The 19,932-nt window shown below is 41.3% G+C and overlaps 1 protein-coding gene across 3 annotated transcripts in view; it reads left to right on the forward strand.

Moving 5' to 3' along the window:
• Positions 1-390: 390 nt before the first annotated feature.
• grid1a (glutamate receptor, ionotropic, delta 1a) overlaps positions 391-19,932 on the forward strand; it is a 251,913-nt gene continuing 232,371 nt past the window's right edge. The window contains exons 1-2 of one of the 3 annotated variants that reach the window (XM_032540950.1): positions 391-909; positions 2,656-2,811. In XM_032540950.1, the coding sequence (XP_032396841.1) occupies positions 831-909; positions 2,656-2,811 (235 nt within the window). In that variant the 5' untranslated portion in view covers positions 391-830. The remainder of the gene's footprint in view (positions 910-2,655; positions 2,812-19,932) is intronic. The other 2 variants (XM_032540948.1, XM_032540949.1) reach the window with 2 other exon arrangements.

Below are 19,932 nucleotides of genomic sequence, written 5' to 3' on the forward strand. Positions count from 1 at the left end.
TCTGCCACATCAGCTGCGCTCCGTCGCCACTAAAGTACTACGCTGAAAATGTGTCTCAGCCGCTCTGTGCCCACACATCATCCCTGGAAAACGGCAACTTCTCGAAAAGTAAACTGTTCACACCACCGTCGACTTTTCATCTCCCGAGCCAATCTACGTTTGGTTTTACGCGTGAGCTTTGTCACGCACTTGTCTTTCTTTTCAGTATAGGCTGATAGACTTTTTGTTACCTCCAATCATGCCTTTAACTGGGATGTCTGCTCTCCAAGCGTCTTTCTCCGGCTAGTCCAAATCATTTCTACCCGGCTTGTCGGGACAGCAGCTGAGTCGTGAAGACTCTGCAATCACGTGATCGAGACAAAACTGAAGTGTGTGTGTGTGTGTGTGTGTGTGTGTGTGTGTTTTAGCAGCCTATTGTGTATGTGAGCGTCTCTCCGTGTGTAGTTAGAGGGGTGTCCCTCCTCCGCATTTTCTGCTGCTTGCCACGCTTTAGACGCCGGAGCGCAGGGAGAGAGGCGAGAGTAAGAGAGGTAACGCCGGTCTCTCTCACCGGGCTACCTTCAGTCATACCTCGGGTCCCCGTCGGTTCTTCCTCGTCTTTTGATCCCACCTTCCTACGGTCTGCTTGTTTTTGTTGGTTAAAAAAAAAGGAAAAAACCCTGATCATTTCTGTAGGGTTTCATGCAGGTCTGGTCTGCCAGGAGGAGGACCGCGGTTCTGTTTGGCACTGGGTTTTGATCATCTTTTTTTCTTTCTTCTTTGGTGCTCCATTTGGACAGTACAGGACAGTCGAGCAGAGCTTGGATGAGCCGCTTTGCTGAAATCCCGAGATGGAGTTGCTGCTGATCTGCCTTTCCCTGTGGATATTGCAATGCAATTCGGCCAAAGCGGACTCCATCATACATATCGGTAAGTGTTCGATAAAACAATACGCGGTATGGTTAGACAGGTGGAAAGACAAAGCGTGCGTGGATAAAGCTCAGTCAGTACTGTGTTGATCACAGGATGTTGGTGCGAGAGCGGGATAAATAGTCAATTCAGCTTGTATTCTGTGTTTAAGCAAGACTTGGACTCATATGTGAGTTAAAAAGTTGGCGTTTTGTAAGCAACCACACCGTTGACCTTTACTGCCACAGCTATTTTGTTGTTATATTTTACAGTTATATAGTTAAGCCTATTTCTGCAGCCATTTCTTACACTTTTTGAAGGCAAATTAACGCATTTGTGCTTGCTTCAGATCTAAACCTCACCACTCGGCCTCTGAATTGCAATTTTGTATTCAAAACACGGACTACAGTAGGCCTGTATCGTCGAAGCTTTGACGAAATTAATGTCTAATAGCCAAATGGCTGAGGCATTTTTAGACCAAGCTACCTCTTGTCTGTACCCGACAAGCCTCAACTTTCACCGGAACGTGACTGCAATGTCAATAACAAAACAGAGGGCATGTCAGTGGAGTTTTGTTTTAGAGATGCAAAACGCATAGAGCCTCCTTGTTCTCAAACTTAAAACCAGAGCTGCCTTTTTTCAGAAATGGGGGAATGCTTTAAACCCATCATGATGTTCAAATGATTTTAATCCGTTTGTCCCTAAACATCGCATGCATTTCACAGTTTGAAAATACATACATGATCCGCACGCACAAACACACACACACACACACACACACACACACACACACACACACACACACACACACACACACACACACACACACATATTGAGTAATTGCTTTGGTTTGTTCCCTTTTCGTGCACACAGTTACGTAGCCAGTTATAATGTCATCTGTAATCTCAGATAAAAATATCAATGTCACTGTGAGCAAATTCGTCTCGGTGCCCCTCCGCTGCTGCTGTAGCTGCTGCTGCTGGTGTTCACAGTTTACTGCAACAATCTGGCAAGCAGCAGGTGCTCAGTCACTGGCTTAATACTGATGTGGGACTCCATCCAGATAATATTGGCTGATGCCTCGTGTAACGTTAGGGTACCCCAATTATACTTTTCATTTCCTGAAACCTTTTTGTGATATATTATGTGTGTCTCCCAATAGCAGCTGATGCCATAAACAGAGGAAGAAAGAGGGGAAAAAGAGGGGAGGGGGGAAATAGAGAGAGACAGTTAAGCTTCAGCATGCCTCCCACACTATGCCTGTAATGCTTATTGGCTAGGGTGCCATCGATCTAGTAGACACAACAGTCATTTCTGTTCTAATTCTGGCTACTTTATGCATCAAAGTAGTTTTTGTGATGTGGACGTGTAACTCTCCATGGTGCTGAAATCTTGAGCTGCACATATTGTTTAATTTCAAGGCGATAAAAACCACAAACAGATATGTTTCACTTGGGCACCCAGATAGCTCAGTTGGTAGAGGTTTACTCCTCGAAGCAGCGGGCCAAGGTTAGACTCCAACCTGTAGCGCTTTGTTTCATGTCTTCAGTTGTCCTGTCAAAATAGATATATTTCACTTGCAATTATAAAAGTATGCATCCCTTTGACCTGTTTTGGACAATAACAGTAAAAGCAACTATTTAGTATGTATTATAGCGACGGTCCATTAATGAAGGTACAACTTATTTACTACTTCCTCCACCTTCAACTCTACTTCCCCTTGTCGTGTTTTCTCTCCAAATAACCTGGGATTATTTCATTCAACAGGTGCCATATTCGAGGAAAACGCTGGCAGAGATGACGAGATTTTCCAACTTGCCATCTCAGATCTGAGTCTGAACGATGACATTCTGCAGAGCGAGAAAATCACCCACTCTGTGAAACTTATTGAGCCAAACAACCCGTTCCAGGCTGTGCAAGAAGGTAAGTGCGATTTCCCCCAATCGCAATACAGTTCCCCTGCTATTTGATTTGATTACTTGGGCCCACATGGCATGTCAAAAAGGCAGTCACCTTTGCTCAGTCGCTTTAAGTTATGAGCAGGCAAGAAATCTGATGCCTAAAAGTCTTGGCTGTGTTGATCTTGCACGTTTTTTGGGCCATGAGCTGATGTTGTTCTTTTCACATGTTGATCAGTCAGTGTGGTCGCTAGGGAAGCAGTTATTGATGATAATCGATGTGCCTCTGTCAGTACAATGTGTGTGTGTGTGTGTGTGTGTGTGTGTGTGTGTGTCTGTGTGTGTGTGTGTGTGTGTCTGTGTGTGTATGTGTATGTGTGGGTAATCTGCAAAAGTGCTGTGCCACTGTACTAAAGCAAGGTGTCTTCTGTGGTTGAAAAGCTAGGTGGAAGCATTGAGTTAGAGCACAGCAGCCAAGGATATGTTACGTGAATTACAAATAATTTTGATCAGATGATTAAATTTAATTCCAGCACCAATACTCATTTCTGTAATTGCAGGAGAGAAAGATATGTCTAGTTCTTATTTCTCCTTTGAAGGATGAGCACCGCAATCTTGTCCATGCACATTTATCACCCTTCAGCCTTTTTCCTTGAAATGTTTTGCCGGCCTCATTTGGTTTCTGCATGAGCGCTTAGAATGTACACACCTTCACAAACCAGACAGGAAATTAGCAATAAAATTATTTTAGTCAAGGTCATCTCTCTCAGTCATTGAACGGTGTTGCCATACAGGTCACTGCAAAACGTGATCAAAAATTCTTCCTTAGTCATTAAGACTTTAATAGGTTCATAGGGACCTTCAAATGCTGTTTATGTTCTCTGCACTTAGTTACCAGCTTTTACTTTCCCCCCACAAAGTTGCACAAAGGCCTTGATGAGTCATTGCTATTCATAGTGCCCCTGTCAGGCACAGAAAGATGTAATGACATGCCTTTTAAAGCGAAAAAAACAGTCATTCCGTTTTGTTGCTATAATTATCCCATGTCATTTAGCTGTGGTCTTCAATGATGTCACAGATATCTAGTATTATAATTCACATTACTGTTGTAAACTTAAATCCTGATTGGGCTCACATGAAGCACAGTGGCATTCAGGCTCTTTAAATAAACCTGAAGTATACAGAGGAGATAATCCAGGTTGCTGCTGAAGAGATAAAATAATAAGATGGATAGTTTACCACTCAATGTTGCTTGGGATGCAAAAGACGACTTTCCAGCAAATAATTTGCCATTTCTGTAGTGCTCCAATTATTTTTTTAAACAAATCAAGTGCTTACAACTAGACTTGGTGGAGAATCTGCACACTGAACTCATAGTAATGATCTTAAAGCTGTTTTATTGACAATCCCCCAGATAATATTATAATTGCATTACATTATGTTATAACACAATGACATGCCTGTACAGAAGTCTAAGGGCATGCAGAAGTTGCTAATGGTGCTGTACAAAACATTAAAGATGTTGAGTAGAACAAAGCTTTTTATTGCTCATTGAAAAGTATTCAGAGCTTACTTCCTCTGCTTGAATTGCCTTTCGTTAGCCTTGATTGGGTATCATTTAACATGATTAATTACTGTTTACGGTTAGGCTCCTGATTATCAAATATTCACAGAGGTGGGTGATTAGGGGGCATTCAGTTTCTTGTGAGAGTTTAATAATGTGAGGTTGTTGACGTGAAAATCAATGGGTGGCCCCGGACTCTTGCACTAGACACAAGGCAGGGTTGTGAGTGGTGAGTGACACCTGGGATAAGTTGACCTTTTGTTTTGCTCTTTTGTTCACTGCCATCCCACGGGAGTGACAGGAGCTTTGCAAATTGGGAGGGGTGGGTGGACGTAAACTGGGAGTGAAGTGTGTGTGTGTGTGTGTGTATGGGGGGGCGGGGCTGTATAAAAGAAGAAAAAAGGCATGGAAATTAAGGGTGAGAAGAGCAATGAGGATAAAAACGCATGAGTACCAGTAGAAAGAGGAGAAGTATGATCAAGACCTGAATAAACATGAGTGGGCAAAACGAGAGCATGAGGAGAGTTAAGATAGGAGTGAGGTGATGAGGAAAATTTGCCATCCAAGTGAGAGGAGCAGTTGCAACGTTGTGTTTGTCCTTTGGCTTTCTTTGTCCTTGCACTGGTTGAACATATATTAACGAGGATGTCACTCAGATACCATGCACGCAGAAACACTCAACTATTCAGTTCCTCCGATGCTGTTATCTTTTAAAGATGACAGCTCAAGGCTGGATCTACTGCTTGACCACACAACTGGCAGATACTGTCCTATTTATAGGATGGAGCAACTGGACAGAATGAATAGAGCGATTTACACACCAGGAGAAAATACTCAGAAGAATATCGATCTAGTTTGGTAATAGTTTATCTGATCACAAGGTTTTTAGATGCTTAGCTTGCGATATTGTCAAAGAAAAAGAAAACATGTGGCCAGTGGAACAGCCCCACCCCATATTTATTACATTTTCCCTCAGGAACTTGTACTTTATAGAGATCAAGATAAGGCACTGGCAAAGATGATAACAGATGGTCAAAATCACATTTTTTAAAATTATACACACTTGTCTCTGGAAGGAATAGTTGCAATGACTCCCAGAATGTGGCTATGCACGATTTAACTGAATGTACTGCCATTTTGTTCAATTTTAATGTTAATGCCTCACTTATCTCGTAACAGCCAGTCATCACTCGGGAGAGCCAGTCTGCATCTTACAGGTACGAGAGCATCAGCAAAGTCTGTAATAACCTGAGAAAGTTGAAGCTCAGAGCATGACCACAGCCTATTAAGATACCATTGTCACAATTTACTTCTTGGACGATACAAAGCTCAATGTCTCAAGAGTATAATATTTCTGATGAACGGCTTATCTGAGTCAGGCTGTGACAATGGTTTAAAGAAACGGAATGCACATTTGAACTGGTTTCTCACACATTTCGAGATGTGTCACCCCAGATTTTGTTCCCACTTTGATTTAAAAGTAAAGGTTTGTTGTCTATAAGTCAGAGAAGTATACATAAGAAACAAAACTTTAATACCCTTTCTTTGCATTTTATTCAAAGGAAGTGGCAGAAGGGGGACAGCAAAGTTGACAACCTTGTTTTGTGAATATGCAAATCCAAATCTATACATATTTAAAGAAAGGTTTACATTTGGATTTTGTTTTGCTGTTTTTGCACAGAGATGTGAGCACTTCTTTTTCACATAGATCATTAGTTCCCAAACTAGGCTATGTGAACCTCCAGGGGTGTGCAAGTGACGTTGGGGTTATGCAGAAAAGAAAAAAAGTCATATAAGAATGCATGGTTGGGTGGTACAAGGTTGACAGTCTAAAGTGGGGAGTTTAAAATGTTTGTGAAACACTGACATCGATTACGAAATAAGGTAAGGCTTCCCCTATTGCACTAGCACTGAGTCATCTCAGAGCAGGTAGAGGGAAAGGATTGTGATGGTATGGAGTTGAACTATATTGTTGTGCAAAATGTGGGATTTTTCCTGGCATGAAAGCATTTAGGGGATAGACAAAATAAGGAAAATACCTAGTATAAAGGGACACTAATGCACCACAAGCAACTAACAAAGAGCCACAAAGTCAAATTGCAGGTCTTAAGAAGAGTCTGCAGCCATGTTTGTGGCTCTAATAGGCGGTACTTATAGAAACAGCGGTGCTCTGAGCTGAAAATCATGACAACATACAGTGTGACAAACAGAGAACAACTGAACTAAAAACAGAAAGAACTTAAACTCAAATCAACATTGAAATGCTGGACATGAGTTATATATGCTTTTCACAATTTCTTGATATTCAATCTATGCAATCCACCTTTGTGGCAGTAATTTTAAGATTTTTTTATGTGGTACATGGTTTAGTCAAACCCCTGCAGGTTTCCAGTTCATTTTAAAAACACACATTTAGAATGAAGCAGGTAAAAAAAACATAGCCATCTGGACAAAGTTAGTGGAAGTAGTTTCCTGCTCCTCTGATGTACAGCCATTTGTTGAGTGTTCTGTCCCACTGAGTCCTCTTCACACACCACACCACCAATGACCCTCCATTTTAATCTAACCCCTGCCAAGGTAATATCAAGGAGGATTTTATTCTTTGCTCTGTCTATCACTGGAAGTCAATATATGTTTAAGAGAGATTGCAGTGCAGTTATTTTTTCTTCTTCTCTTTTTACTCAATAAAAAAGTTGAAATAATGATTCCTTTGAAAGTGTTGGCATGGGTAATGTAACATCTTCCATCTGATTGTCTGCTTGACAACTCATCACTCGCCGTGCTCTAAACGTGATGGAATGCTGCCATTTCACTATCACTCTCCCAGTGATATTAATAAAGCAGCATAAATCTTGTTACTGGATTTGTTTTTGTTTTTTTAATGTCTTTTTACCAGTTCTACATGGGGGGGGGGGCATATCAGGTCATTATAACAGCCACTGTAAATTACCCAGTGGTTATTTTAATTCGTCATAAGCTCCTCAATGGGCTGTATAACGGCCTGTTGTTACCCTAATCAGCTAAGTGATGTTGCGGCAGAGGTATACCTTTCACCATTTAGTCCCTCACAGTGTAAGCCCCACTACTCAGCATCCTGTCAGACCACCGTTTGTTGGTTGCACACTGTTGGTCCAGTTTGTGGTAAAAAAAACGTTTCATTCTTGTTTAGAAGAACAACTATTAGAAAGGCTGCGTTTGAGGCCTACTCTTTTAAGCCATTCCATAATAATAATAATAATAATAATACAGTAATTCCAGACTAGACAGGCTACCTCTGCGTCATAGGGTCACTGGAAAGATTAGCTCAGTCAGTTTAAAAAATATGAATTGGTTAAAAATGTAGCCACACATTTTGCATGTAAGAAGTAAATAAACACATTAGAGACTTACAAACTGGTGTAGCTGATCTTCGTTATATTTATTGTCAGATTAACCAAATATCTACCAGCTACGATAGGCTCTACTCTAAAGGGCATGTCTCCCCCTAGAGCCCACCCAGCCAAAACTGATTAGTCAGCATATAAGGAGAACATTTAATTTATATGAAAATAATTGCAAAAATTGTTGAACACGTCCATGCCTCTCCAAGTGGTTCAGTAGGAGCACAAAAAAAACAACCAACTAGAGGATTGGATTTGTCCTGGATTTTGGATTGGTTGAACGAATTCTGAGACACACAAACCAACACATTTGAAAATGGATGCCGTGTCCCCTGATAGTCTGAAAGGTTGTGTCTTGAACTTGTGCCATCCTGCTTGGTTTAAGCTTCTGATAACACAGTGAAAGATGCCCACGTTGCTGCTGGGCTTGTGTGGACCATTCATGTATTTGTTGTGAAAAAGGGCAACGAGGAATGTGTGATTAACAGTATATCACAGGGCTTGCACTTGTTGGTATTGTATTTGTACAAAGTAGCATATTTTTTATGTGTTGTGGATATTATTGCAGTGCTGTATGTTAGGTCTTGTGATTGTTTGGTTCCCTGCTGATTGCTTACTCTACATTACTGTTATACTTGATTGTCGCGCTGTCTGCTGCCTTACAACTCATCTTATCTCCTGGAAGAGATTTCCAAGGCAAGATTTTACTTATTTGTCACACTGCACCTGTTTTGTAATGGACAGTGCACTTCTGTGGATTACAAACCTATACTTGTCCCAATATACCTGTGCCATTCACATCATACAGTGTGGATGACAAAGGGGAGGCCCAATGGAACCTGTAATCCACTGTGGGCTGACACACACACAATAGAATATGTATTCCTCCAGCTTTTCTTTGTGAATAACCAGAGTCAGCGATACCTGGCAATTGCTGCAGAGAGACAAATGAAGGAGGGGAGACAGAGGGAGGTCATGGCTGTTAAATGCTGCATTTGCTTGGTATCGGCCTACAGGTTTTATCCTCTGTGCTGAACAGGAACAGCCGGTCAGTATTACTCTCCTGCAGTGGGATATCTCTGTGTCACATAATCTCGACATCTGGAACAGATGTCTCATTTGGCAGTTCTCAAAGTACTCTTGAAAGGAGCACAGAGACATTTCTAAGTATCCAATTATAAAAATTGAAAAAAAACATGAAGAATTTGAAAGATTCTGGCTTTTGAGTCAGATGGCTTGGTCTGCTGATTAACTTCGAGAAAAACGTCAATTCCCTTAAATGCCATGTCTGATCTGTATTCAAAGGAATCATCGGCAGCATGCTAAATGTCACCATGAGCAGGGATTTTAGTAATCTTCTAATTTAAGTAAACAGAATGGAGACAACAAGTATGGAGACATTTTTTTTCCGAATACAATATAAATAAATAAAGAGTGAGAGCAATGTACTGCTTTCCTCACTGTAATATTTCAACAGCTATTTTTGCAGGCTTTTTTGGAAAGTTATGTTTGATTTAAACATAATGACTGTATTGAGTAAATTAGAAAGTGGCAGTCATGCTGGGCCTTTGTGCGTTTATGTATTCATCACACTCCGCATGCTGCCAACAGACAGCTGAGGGCTGATTTCAAAGTATTCTCATCCCTTTTCACACTGGCATGTTTGATTGAGGATGTTCTGGGGGTCATTGTGTATAAGGCTGACTAATGGCTTCTGGGTGGTAAGATGGCTGCCTGTCTCTGAAGGACAAATGCAGGAAAAAACATTTGAAAAGCAGAAATATTTTGAATACAAATCTTGATTAATGTGCAACTGTTTGGTCCTCCTGTGGTGCACACACATTTTCTAAATTTAGCATCAAAGACTATTATTTGGGTCATTTAGCACTGTCAGACAATGACATCAAACTAGCAGGCAACCAAATTCATCCTGGCCTGTTCCTGTAATTGTTGTTTGAAAGACATTTACCACCTTTATTGATTTTACGATATGACAGCAGCATCTGATGTACGAGGTGGTTGGCTTAAAGACCAAAAAATGTATGGCAATCAGAACACCTGCTTGCATGGCATACACAACTCAACAGGCTGCCTGTTACACATACACATGACCCCACAACATATGCTTTCCTTTTCACAGGTCTCTCAGCCCCATGTCTTATTCATGTTCCTGTCTTCTCTGGTGTGACAGATTAATAACGAGCTGTAGAGAACACTGTGACAGATGTTAGTGCATTGCCACGACCCCCAAACAGCCCCTAACCACTGCAGGGGATTGGACATCAATACTACTCTATCTGTTAGAGCGAGAGAGACTGAGTGTGAGAGAGACAGAGAGACAGAGACAGAGAGAGACAGAGACAGAAACAGAAACAGAAACAGAGACAGAGACAGAGGATGTTCCGTCCAATCAGATTGATGCTGATAAGCCCTCCGGCCTCTGTCCATTCCGTTTGTAATACATCGCAGTCCCACATGATACGATCATCATTTCTCTTTCAACACACTGTTATGCTTTGACTCTATTGAGCTTCTGAGATGACAGCGGCTGGGAGAGTGGCGGAGGTAGAGTGGGTTTATCAATGGTCGGGGAGGATTTGCTTGTTTGTGCATCGTGATATGAATGTACAAGCCTTTACGCGTGTATGCTGTGATGTATTGTGGTGGTTTTATGCACACAGGTTCGCATTTGTGGATGTTTTTGAAAAATGTTGCTGGTTTGGTGGGAGGTAGTGTGTGGTGATAATAGCCCGGGAATGGCAGGTTGTAACCCCCCTCCACTCACTTCTGATGCTGACTGGCTCAAAGGAAAGTGTGTATAATTTACTACCCACCACCTGCACCATTGGCGGCAAGAAGACTTCATTCCAGAAAGGAAGACAAGGAGCAGAAAATCAGCCCCCAAGAAAATCCTTTTAAGGGAGTCAGCCAAAGAAATCTTCAGAAATCGACTTCACACTCTTTTCAGACAGACAGAGGAGGGATATGCAGGGGGTGAGTTGTGGGGGTGGAATTGGAGTCTTAGTGTGGGTAAAAGGGTGAAGCAGAGTGAACTGGTGAGCAAGCGTGATGATGAGGGAGAAAGCAGAATGATGGAGATGGCAGAAGCCAGAGGGAAAGATAATGCAGGGGGAAAAAGAAGCACAGGCTGTGAAATTTGGGGCCTTATGGAAGACAAGAGGGGCGAAGTCACTCGAAACTGCAGACTCGGCTCACTAGCCTCATTGATGAAGAGATGCCAAAATGTATTTGGGAGCCATTGGTTGCATTACTGCCCACAGACACGGATACCGAGTGGGACCATCTGTCACAAGACTCCCTCCAAATTCTCACTCGCTGAGTCTCTGACTCTCTGACTCTCTGTCTCTCTCTCACTGCCATGGGCCTCTACAATGCCCATGCAACATGGATTTTATCCAAAGATGAGGCTAAGCTAGTGCGTAAGCCCTCGCTGAGTGAAATCAAAACCCAGCTTAAACCTCACGAGTAAAAGCCTAAAAGAGTGTCTAGGGCGAAACATGCAGGCATCACTGCAAACTGGGTCAAATATGCATCCTACGATGTAATTCAAACAGTTTGGCTAAGGAGTAAGTATGTTACTCTATTCTACCCTGAAAATCATCACAAGCCATTGCAATATTACTCTGCTTTTTTGAACTCATAATGATAAACATAATAACATATGCTTTGACTTACTCATTTATTTGCTCATTCATCCTCTGTTTTCCCTTTTACTGTAACAGTGCATGATCCATGACATGCATCCATGTTACTCTCTTTTACATGGGATGTTTAACTTGTCATTGCCTGTAAATGCAATTTATTGGAATAGTGAGAAAAAAACACTCCAGAGCCCAGACAGATTGTCTCAGCTGAAGATGAAGAGATAAGTCTCAGATAAATAATGAATTTGTAATTGAAAAAAAGGAGCCAAGTACATATTTCAGTATTTAGTAGGCCACGATTTGTCATATTATCTATCTATTACCTTACCATTATGTTGTACTAACCAATTACAAGTATGTGAGTTATCCTTAGTTCCTATTAGGTGTTATTGTTAGGTTTTAATCATCACTAGAACAAGCTTTTGAAATCCCACACCACAGAATTAATTGAATCTCTCTTTTTCCTTTAATTATCTCAATGTAAAGAGCAATTCGTTAGATGGCTTTATTCAGCAGAAGACAAAAAAAACACACCAACATGACCAGTTCATGTGTGTCCTTCCAACTGATGACAGGCATATTTCTCTACAGAAGTTGTTTCTAAAACCATGGCACCCTTTTTTGCACAGAGCATACAGACATATCGTTATGCATCTTTAAAGTAAGAATCATACCATACCACATAATATGGGAATATTGAAAATTACTTTGGTCTGATGTTTATTGTGATGGACACACATGCTATCAGCTAAAGCAAAGGCACTCAACAGTGCTTTGAAATTTTAGCTGTGAGCTAAGAGTACAACCCAGACTCTTATCATCAGTTAAATGTGTGTTAAATTTCCCGGCAAGCCATCCAATATGTGTACATTTCACCAAAAAGCACACATATGAACCTTATGATGGCACTATAGGGAATGTCATGGAATCACCAAAGTCAGAAGGATACATCATCTGGGAACCATGAATGTTTTAACAAAGTTTTGCACCAATCCGTCAGGTAAATTTTGAGGTATTTCACTGAATAAGTGAAATAGTCGACCTTGGATGCTTGGTGAAAGGTTAGAGTGTCACCGGCTAAGGTACCAGTGGTATCTGTTCCAAATTTCACGGTAATGCATCTGGTAGTTATTGAGTTATTTTAATCTGGGGACTCACGAACCAACATTGCCATTCTTTAATCCAAAGCGCTAGTGTGGCTAAAGATAAATAGATAACAAATACATCAAAGAAAGCTAAATACAATATGTCCCCCTAATTAGCACGTAGTAAGACAATGTAAATATGTCATGTTTTAAATTAAACTGTCAATCCAGTTGTAAATGCATGATTTTACAGTTGCAAATTCATGCATAAAACCACATTCCTTTTTATGTGCTGAGACATATTTCTGAAAATGTGAACGTTGTGAATAATTTCCAAGTTCCAACCTTTGTCTCAGCCACCTTCATGTAGGGTGGAGTCATGGTATTATTGCAGCAGCATTCCTTCCACTGTGTATGTATCCTGTTGTACGAGCTATCATCAGCATTACTGTTAGCTCATCTACTGTGTCTGTACAGGTCTAATACCTTCGCATTTAGAGGGTAAACTGTGCCTGAGAAAGTAACATAAGGCGCTGGATCTTTTCTTCATTTTGTCAGTAGGTAGTAGGTAGTTTTTTTTGTTAGGTTGAACAAGATTTTTGATCCATTTGGCTAGGAAAATGTGCTCGCAGTAACAAAGGTTTCACTATCTGAACTTTTTTTACAGCATAAAAGAGGTTTCAGGCAGGGTACGTAAGAAGCATTAATGTGCTGTTTGCCTCTTTAAGCCTTTTTAAACCCAAGGCGATGTGGATGATTCATTTCACTTGAACAAGACAGCAGGTTCATCATCTCACATTATCACGTCACCCAAAGACATGCAGTCATTTTGTTTGCCTTAAACAACATGTTTGCAAAGGATTTTGCTGCCACAGTTTTCCTCTGTCACTTCAATCACTGCTTGTTTACTTTTTCCACAAAGAAATGAGAAGCACATTAGAACTGTGTAAATGATTACTGTGTTCATGTCATAGCATTTACTGTGTATGTGTAATTGAGTGTGTTTTACCCGTCAAGTTTGGTACATGTACATTTTTGTGTACCTTGCCTTGAATATTTACATATTTGTGTTTGTTTGTGTGTTATTGTAGTCAGGGGTGACAGACTGGGGGACAAATTTGGTTACATATACAAGGCCCTCATATGAGATGGGCGCACACAAAGATGCTGGAATGAATGGCTGAGGCATTGGTCGCGGGAACTAGGGATGCGGAAGGTAGACAAACTACCATAACCATGACAATAATTAAAAATGACATACATTTATTTGATTATTGATATTAACCTACTCCATTTACTTACAATTAAATGTAATTTCATTTAAAAATTTGGTTGGTAAGAGATATACGCATAATTTGATCAGGTGAATCTGCCAATTGCGCCACTGATAGTCATTCATGAGTGAAGATGGTTGTGGAAACTTTCCCGGCGGGTCAACAGTACAGAAGTTAGCTAGCCTAGAATGTGGCACAAAAGCCCTTTTTGGATTTCTTCATAAATCCATCAAAGGCTAACAAGCCTAATAGACCTGGGTCAGAAAACCCTACAACTGTAACTGAAAGAAGTAGCAGCAGCAGCACCGCTACACCTGTCACTCTCACAGCAACCCTGCTAGCATCAGACGACGATGCAGCTAACTTTTGATTTAATTTAATTCAGTGATGTGTTTTATACCCTTGTATTTTGTGGCTCAGTGTTTCAGCTTGTAGTAGGCCTATTCTGTACCATTGTCATAGCTGTGTGCCTATATCTTGCGTTACCCATGCCTAGTTTTGCCCTGTCTTGGATTTTGGATTTCATTCTTGTTTTTGTTTTTCAACTCGTGGAACATTGTTATGTATGCAGTGTGGTGTGTCGGGGTTGACTTAGGCTGAAAATGTCACTCTTGAAGATTTGACTGACTTTTGTGGAAAAGTTACACAACCCATGTTGTCATATCAGTTGTGTCCACAGAGGGCTGGTCCCGCTAGACTTAAAAATAACTGACCCCATGCTGGTCTAAGATAACTCTATTATTGATACAATGCAAAGAGCCTTTCTTAAGTGTAAGAAAACGGTTAATTTACTGTAATTGTCTAGCCAGGGTTAGCCATGTCCTCCAGATAACTGCATACATTTAATATTTGAGCTCAGGATGGGAAAGGACGTGACAAGTGGCTTTAAACATTATAAGCATATGCCTGGACTCCCACATAAGGGAATTGCATAATGCATTTTTTCATCCATTAAATGGCTCCCATGTATATACTGGAAACGGTGTCCCGATTCTCTCTATGGGTCTTAATATAGACCAATTTACCAAGCATCATGAATCCGGATAATTTTCTGTTTTTCAATAAGAGGAAAAAACCTGCAGGTCTAGTCTCTAATGCCATGAGGAGGAGGATTTAGCGTCATTTTATCTAAAAAAAAACCCCATAAGAATCAGCCTTTAAACAACCAGATGGGATTATATCATCAGTTATAACAGCAAGTTTTTCTATTGCATTTATTCACAGTCAGTTTGCAGAGAGATAAGGGAAAGGAGCACAAGAACATTTTTCACACTGGGAAAAGCAAAACTTACCTACTAACTTCCAAACGATGAGGTGCTTGGCCCTTAGGTATGGTGCACTTAGTAACGTACCACCATCCAGATAAAAAATTGGACCCCGTCCAAGGCTAAAATTACTCTGGGTCTAGTGAGTTTTAGCAATTTAAAGCCCAAGCTTTTATTGCCTTCACCACTGGCACAGCAACAAACTGAGTCCTGGACAACAACAGAATAAAAGTTTAAACCAATGCTCAGAAGAGCTACATTTTCATAAGGTAAACACACAAGATACAACAAAACTTTTAGTTTGTACTGAGTCTCCAGCACAACAACAGTATCGCATTCAGGAAAAAAGATGCCTTAAAGGCAGAATGAAAATGTACAAAAGAGATGAGTAGGAAGACAAGAGAAGCCGATCGCCTCAAGGGGAGTAGAAAAGAAACAGTGGTGAAGGAGGAGGTGGCAGCAGCAGCGATTCAGATTCTCTCTCTATCTTTCACTTTTCTCTTGGACAGCAAGAGGATGTCTATCAAGGCAAAGTCATCTTTTTTGGCAGTGCTAGCTTCCCCTTAGCAACGCCCTGGCAGGCCGTGCAACCCGGAAGAGAGGCTAGGAAAATGAGGCTTCTCCCTATTGAATAGTAGTCCCTGACTGACTCACCGCACGCCCACTCACTGCCACGACACAGCCTCCTTTTAACAGTACACAAATGGAAGCTCTTGGCCTCAGTCGCATTCATTTCGGCACAAAGAGTGTGTGTGCTTTTGTCACAGGCTTGTATGTAGTTTGTGAGAGAGCTTGTTTGTTATTCCTGTATTGGCAGCATGTTAATTAATTACAATTCATCAAAAAACGCATCAACAAGATGTGTAGATACCACTATGCTACATGGTCATGATGCACTGCACTGTCCTCTTACTAATATATGTTTCATTAGATTGCACTTCCATTGAAATCCACAGATTGGACTGAGCAATCTAATGCCTTGATCCAATGCATCGGTTGATATGGCAACTGCTCCCTTCTCGGGAGAACAAATTGTCCCCATCCACCTGTTGACGACGGGAAAAAAAGGCTGTGAGACATAAGAATGGAAATCTGTTGCATTTTCAGGCGAGATAAAAATCAAGGCACATGCAGGAGTGCAAGGGAGGCATTATCATTACGACATCCATCAAAGGCGTAAGGATATTCTACCTCTCGATAACTGAATAACCGCATGATAAAAATCTGTCACATGAAGGGGGATGTTTTGTACCAAGCAGTAGTAAGCAGTGTTCTCTTTTCCTTTAAATTAGCCACACCATTCATCCATCCATCCATCTTTGTCCATTTATCCGGTATCGGGTTGCGGGGGGAACAGCTCCAGCAGGGGACCACAAACTTCCCTTTCCCGAGCCACATTAACCAACTCTGACTGGGGGATCCCGAGGTGTTACCTGGCCAGGTTGGAGATACAATGCCTCCACCTAGTCCTGGGTCTTCCCCGAGGCCTCCTTCCAGCTGGACGTGCCTGGAACGCCTCCCTAGGGAGGCGCCCAGGAGGCATCCTTACCAGATGCATTTGACGCGAAGGAGCAGTGGCTCTACTCCGAGCTCCTCACGGATGACTGTGCTTCTCACCCTATCTCTAAGGGAGACAACAGCCACCCTACTAAAGAAAATCCATTTCGGGCGCTTGTATCCTGGATCTCGTTCTTTCGGTCATGACCCAGTCTTCATGACCATAGGTGAGGGTAGGAACAAAAACTGACCGGTAAATCAAGAACTTTGCCTTCTGGCTCAGCTCTCTTTTCGTCACAACGGTGCAATAAATTGAATGTAATACCGCACCCGCTACACCGATTCTCTGACCAATCTCCTGCTCCATTGTCCCCTCACTCGCAAACAAGACCCCAACGTATTTAAACTCCTTCACTTGGGGTAAGGACTCACTCCCTACCTGAAGAAGGCATTCCATCAGTTTCCTGATGAGAACCATGGCCTCAGATTTAGAGGTTCTGATCCTCATCCCAGCCGCTTCACACTCGGCTGTGAACCGATCCAGTGAGTGCTCTCCACACCGAGGTTCGACTATCGGCCAAACCCTTCTTTCCAGCACCTTGAAGTAGGCTTTACCAGGGAGGATGAGAAGCGTGATACCCCTGTAACACACCCTCTGGTCCCCCTTTTTAAAGAGGGGAACCACCCCCCGTCTGCCACTCGCTAGGCACTGTCCCAGACCTCAACGCGATGTTGATGAGGTGTGTCAAAGAAGACAGCCCCTCCACACCCAGAGCGTTTAGCATTTCTGTATGGATCTCATCAATCCCTGGGGCTTTGCCAACTTTTACCAACTACCTTAGCAACTTCCACCAGGGAAATTGACAACAATCCCCCATCATCCTCCAGCTCTGCCTCTACCATAGAGGGCGTGTTAGCCACGCTCATTTCACAAATGCTTGTTATAAAGCAATCCTGTGTAGTGTATAAAACAGAACAAAGCTGAATATTCCTGTCGCTAACCTCTGCTACCAACTCTGTGTCATGATGAAAATGAAAGAAAGCGAGCTGTAATGACCTTCTCTCTCTTCGAAGCCCAGAGGAGAAAAATTACATCAGCCTGAAACTCAGCGTCACTGCATGGTTGTGGCTACTGGGATTTCCTTTGTTTTTGTTGCTTCTTCCAGACTGAGTTGTGATGGAATGGTTGCAGTGTGTGTTTGTGGGTCAATATTTCAAGGGGTGGCTGCTGTTTGTATTTGTCATTAATTTATTAGAATGTGTGTGAACATCTGTTTTAGTTCTCTGGTTAGTTAAGTGGAATAACGTGCTTGAGGTGAATTTGTTTTTAATACTGGTTTGCTTTCCTAAATTTTATCTGAACAATATTATGTGATTTAACCCGGGATCACAGTCAACCTCAACCCCAATAGCCGCAAATTCAACACATCATCCATGTTTAATAGTTCTCGGGGCAGATTGTGATAGTTAATTGTTTGGCTCTGTTTTCTTTACCTTCAGAGAGCATTGAGACAAGCTGCTCTTGCTGCTTGCTGGTTTACTGTAAGAACATTTGGAGAGGATTTTATTTTAGGTTGAAAATTCCTGCCTGGCATCAAGTCCATTTGTTTAGGGGCTAATAGCAGCTTTTGTTATGAGCCAGATCCAGCTTGGGCTGCTATTGGTGTTTTAATGTGTTTGCAAATATGACTGCATGTATATGGCTGTGTGTGTGTGTGTGTGTGTGTGTGTGTGTGTGTGTGTGCGTGTGTGCGTGTGTGTGTGTGTGTGTGTGTGTGTGTGTGTGTGTGTGTGTGTGTATGTGTTGCATGTACTCCTTTGCAGAGGCTCAGTGTCATCCCCCCTCAGTGATGAATGGATGCACAGCTTTTAGGATTTTGCCTTAAACACTTTAAATCTGTCGTTATGTGTTCCTTTATCAGAGTGTGAGGTCTGAATAGGAAAAGCTCTTGCAATGTGTCATCAATAATCTCAGTAGTCCTGTAATGCCTTTCAATCCTCAATGTTCAGTGCTGTCGATGCCATTTTAGCTTCTGCTATCCTTCTAAACTAACCTATACCATCGCTTTCTCATCCAATACAGACTTTCACAGCTTCTTGTACTGTCTCCTAATGTCACCCTTTTGCAGTATTTCTGACTGTATGTGCAGTATGAATGGAGTTGATCCCACTGCTGTGTTGCTGTAGTGGAATAGGTTTTAAAAACTTTGCAGAAGCTGTTCTCAGCAGAAATGGATTACACCTGACACTGGTTTATGGTTAGGATCAATGTTGGGCTTGATATAGGGAGAACAAGATCCGGGTTGGTGGATTGTTACTTTCCCAAGGACCTCAATGAATTTAAGAGGGGTGTTATTAGGTTCTTAAATATAAAGGGGCCACAATAAATGTGGTGCTGGAGTAATAATACAGAATGTGCAATGTTTGTTTTGGATACAAGTCACAATTATACTGTATATACATGTCAATGCTTTGTTTTTCAATTTTGGAGCACATTAATTTCCATTCTGCCTGGGCAATCATTTATTTTACCCATGAACAGTTTTATCATGATATTACAGGTGATCTTGTATGTATGATCTTTTCATGGTATTGTTTCACAAATTTCTGTGGTATATAATCATACAGTTTTATTCCTCGACCCAAGCTAACAACCAGTAGCATATTTAGCTACTTCATTGATTCTGTTGCTACCGACTATTAAGCAAGTAACAATCTAAAAAACTTGGAGGCTTATCAGTACAGCCATAGGAACCTCTAAATTAAACAACTAAATATACATTGTTTGTGACTGCCCTCCAGAATGACAAATGTAAGCGTTTTGTGACTGGACTGTCTACCAGCAGGATGTGATATGTGGGTGGTGGGATGGGTAAACAAATGGTATTCACTCCCAGTTTCATCCCATCAGTCAATGTTGGTTTGGTTTGGGCAAGATCACTCCTTAGCCCTAAGAAATTAGTTTAACCTTGACAACTAAGGTCCCCTAACTTTGATGAAGTAGTTAATGTAACCCAAACCATGATCTTTCCCTTCTCCCAACCAAGTCATTTTTGTGTTTAAATTAAACCAAACCTTAACCATAGCAGTGGTACATAGTGTCAGTATTTTACACACTGCTCTGGAAGGCCATGGTCACACAATCATAAGTATAGGTTATACATTAAATGAAAATTAAACAAAAACTTTTAAAGCATTTGGCCTTTATGCATTTATTTCCAATGTGACTGATTGTTGTTGTAATGGTTCACGTAAATACACGATCAACATATCTGATGCTGCTGTTTTTCATGGGAGAAAAGTCTCATATAGAGGTATTGGAAATATTTGTTAACATTGTGGTGAATTAAAACTAGTCTTAATTTCCATTTATAGTTTGCTTAACAGGTGCAAATTTTTAACAAACTCCTGCTTCA

Source organism: Etheostoma spectabile, chromosome 17 (genome assembly GCF_008692095.1).
Source record: "Etheostoma spectabile isolate EspeVRDwgs_2016 chromosome 17, UIUC_Espe_1.0, whole genome shotgun sequence".
Lineage (NCBI taxonomy): Eukaryota > Metazoa > Chordata > Actinopteri > Perciformes > Percidae > Etheostoma > Etheostoma spectabile.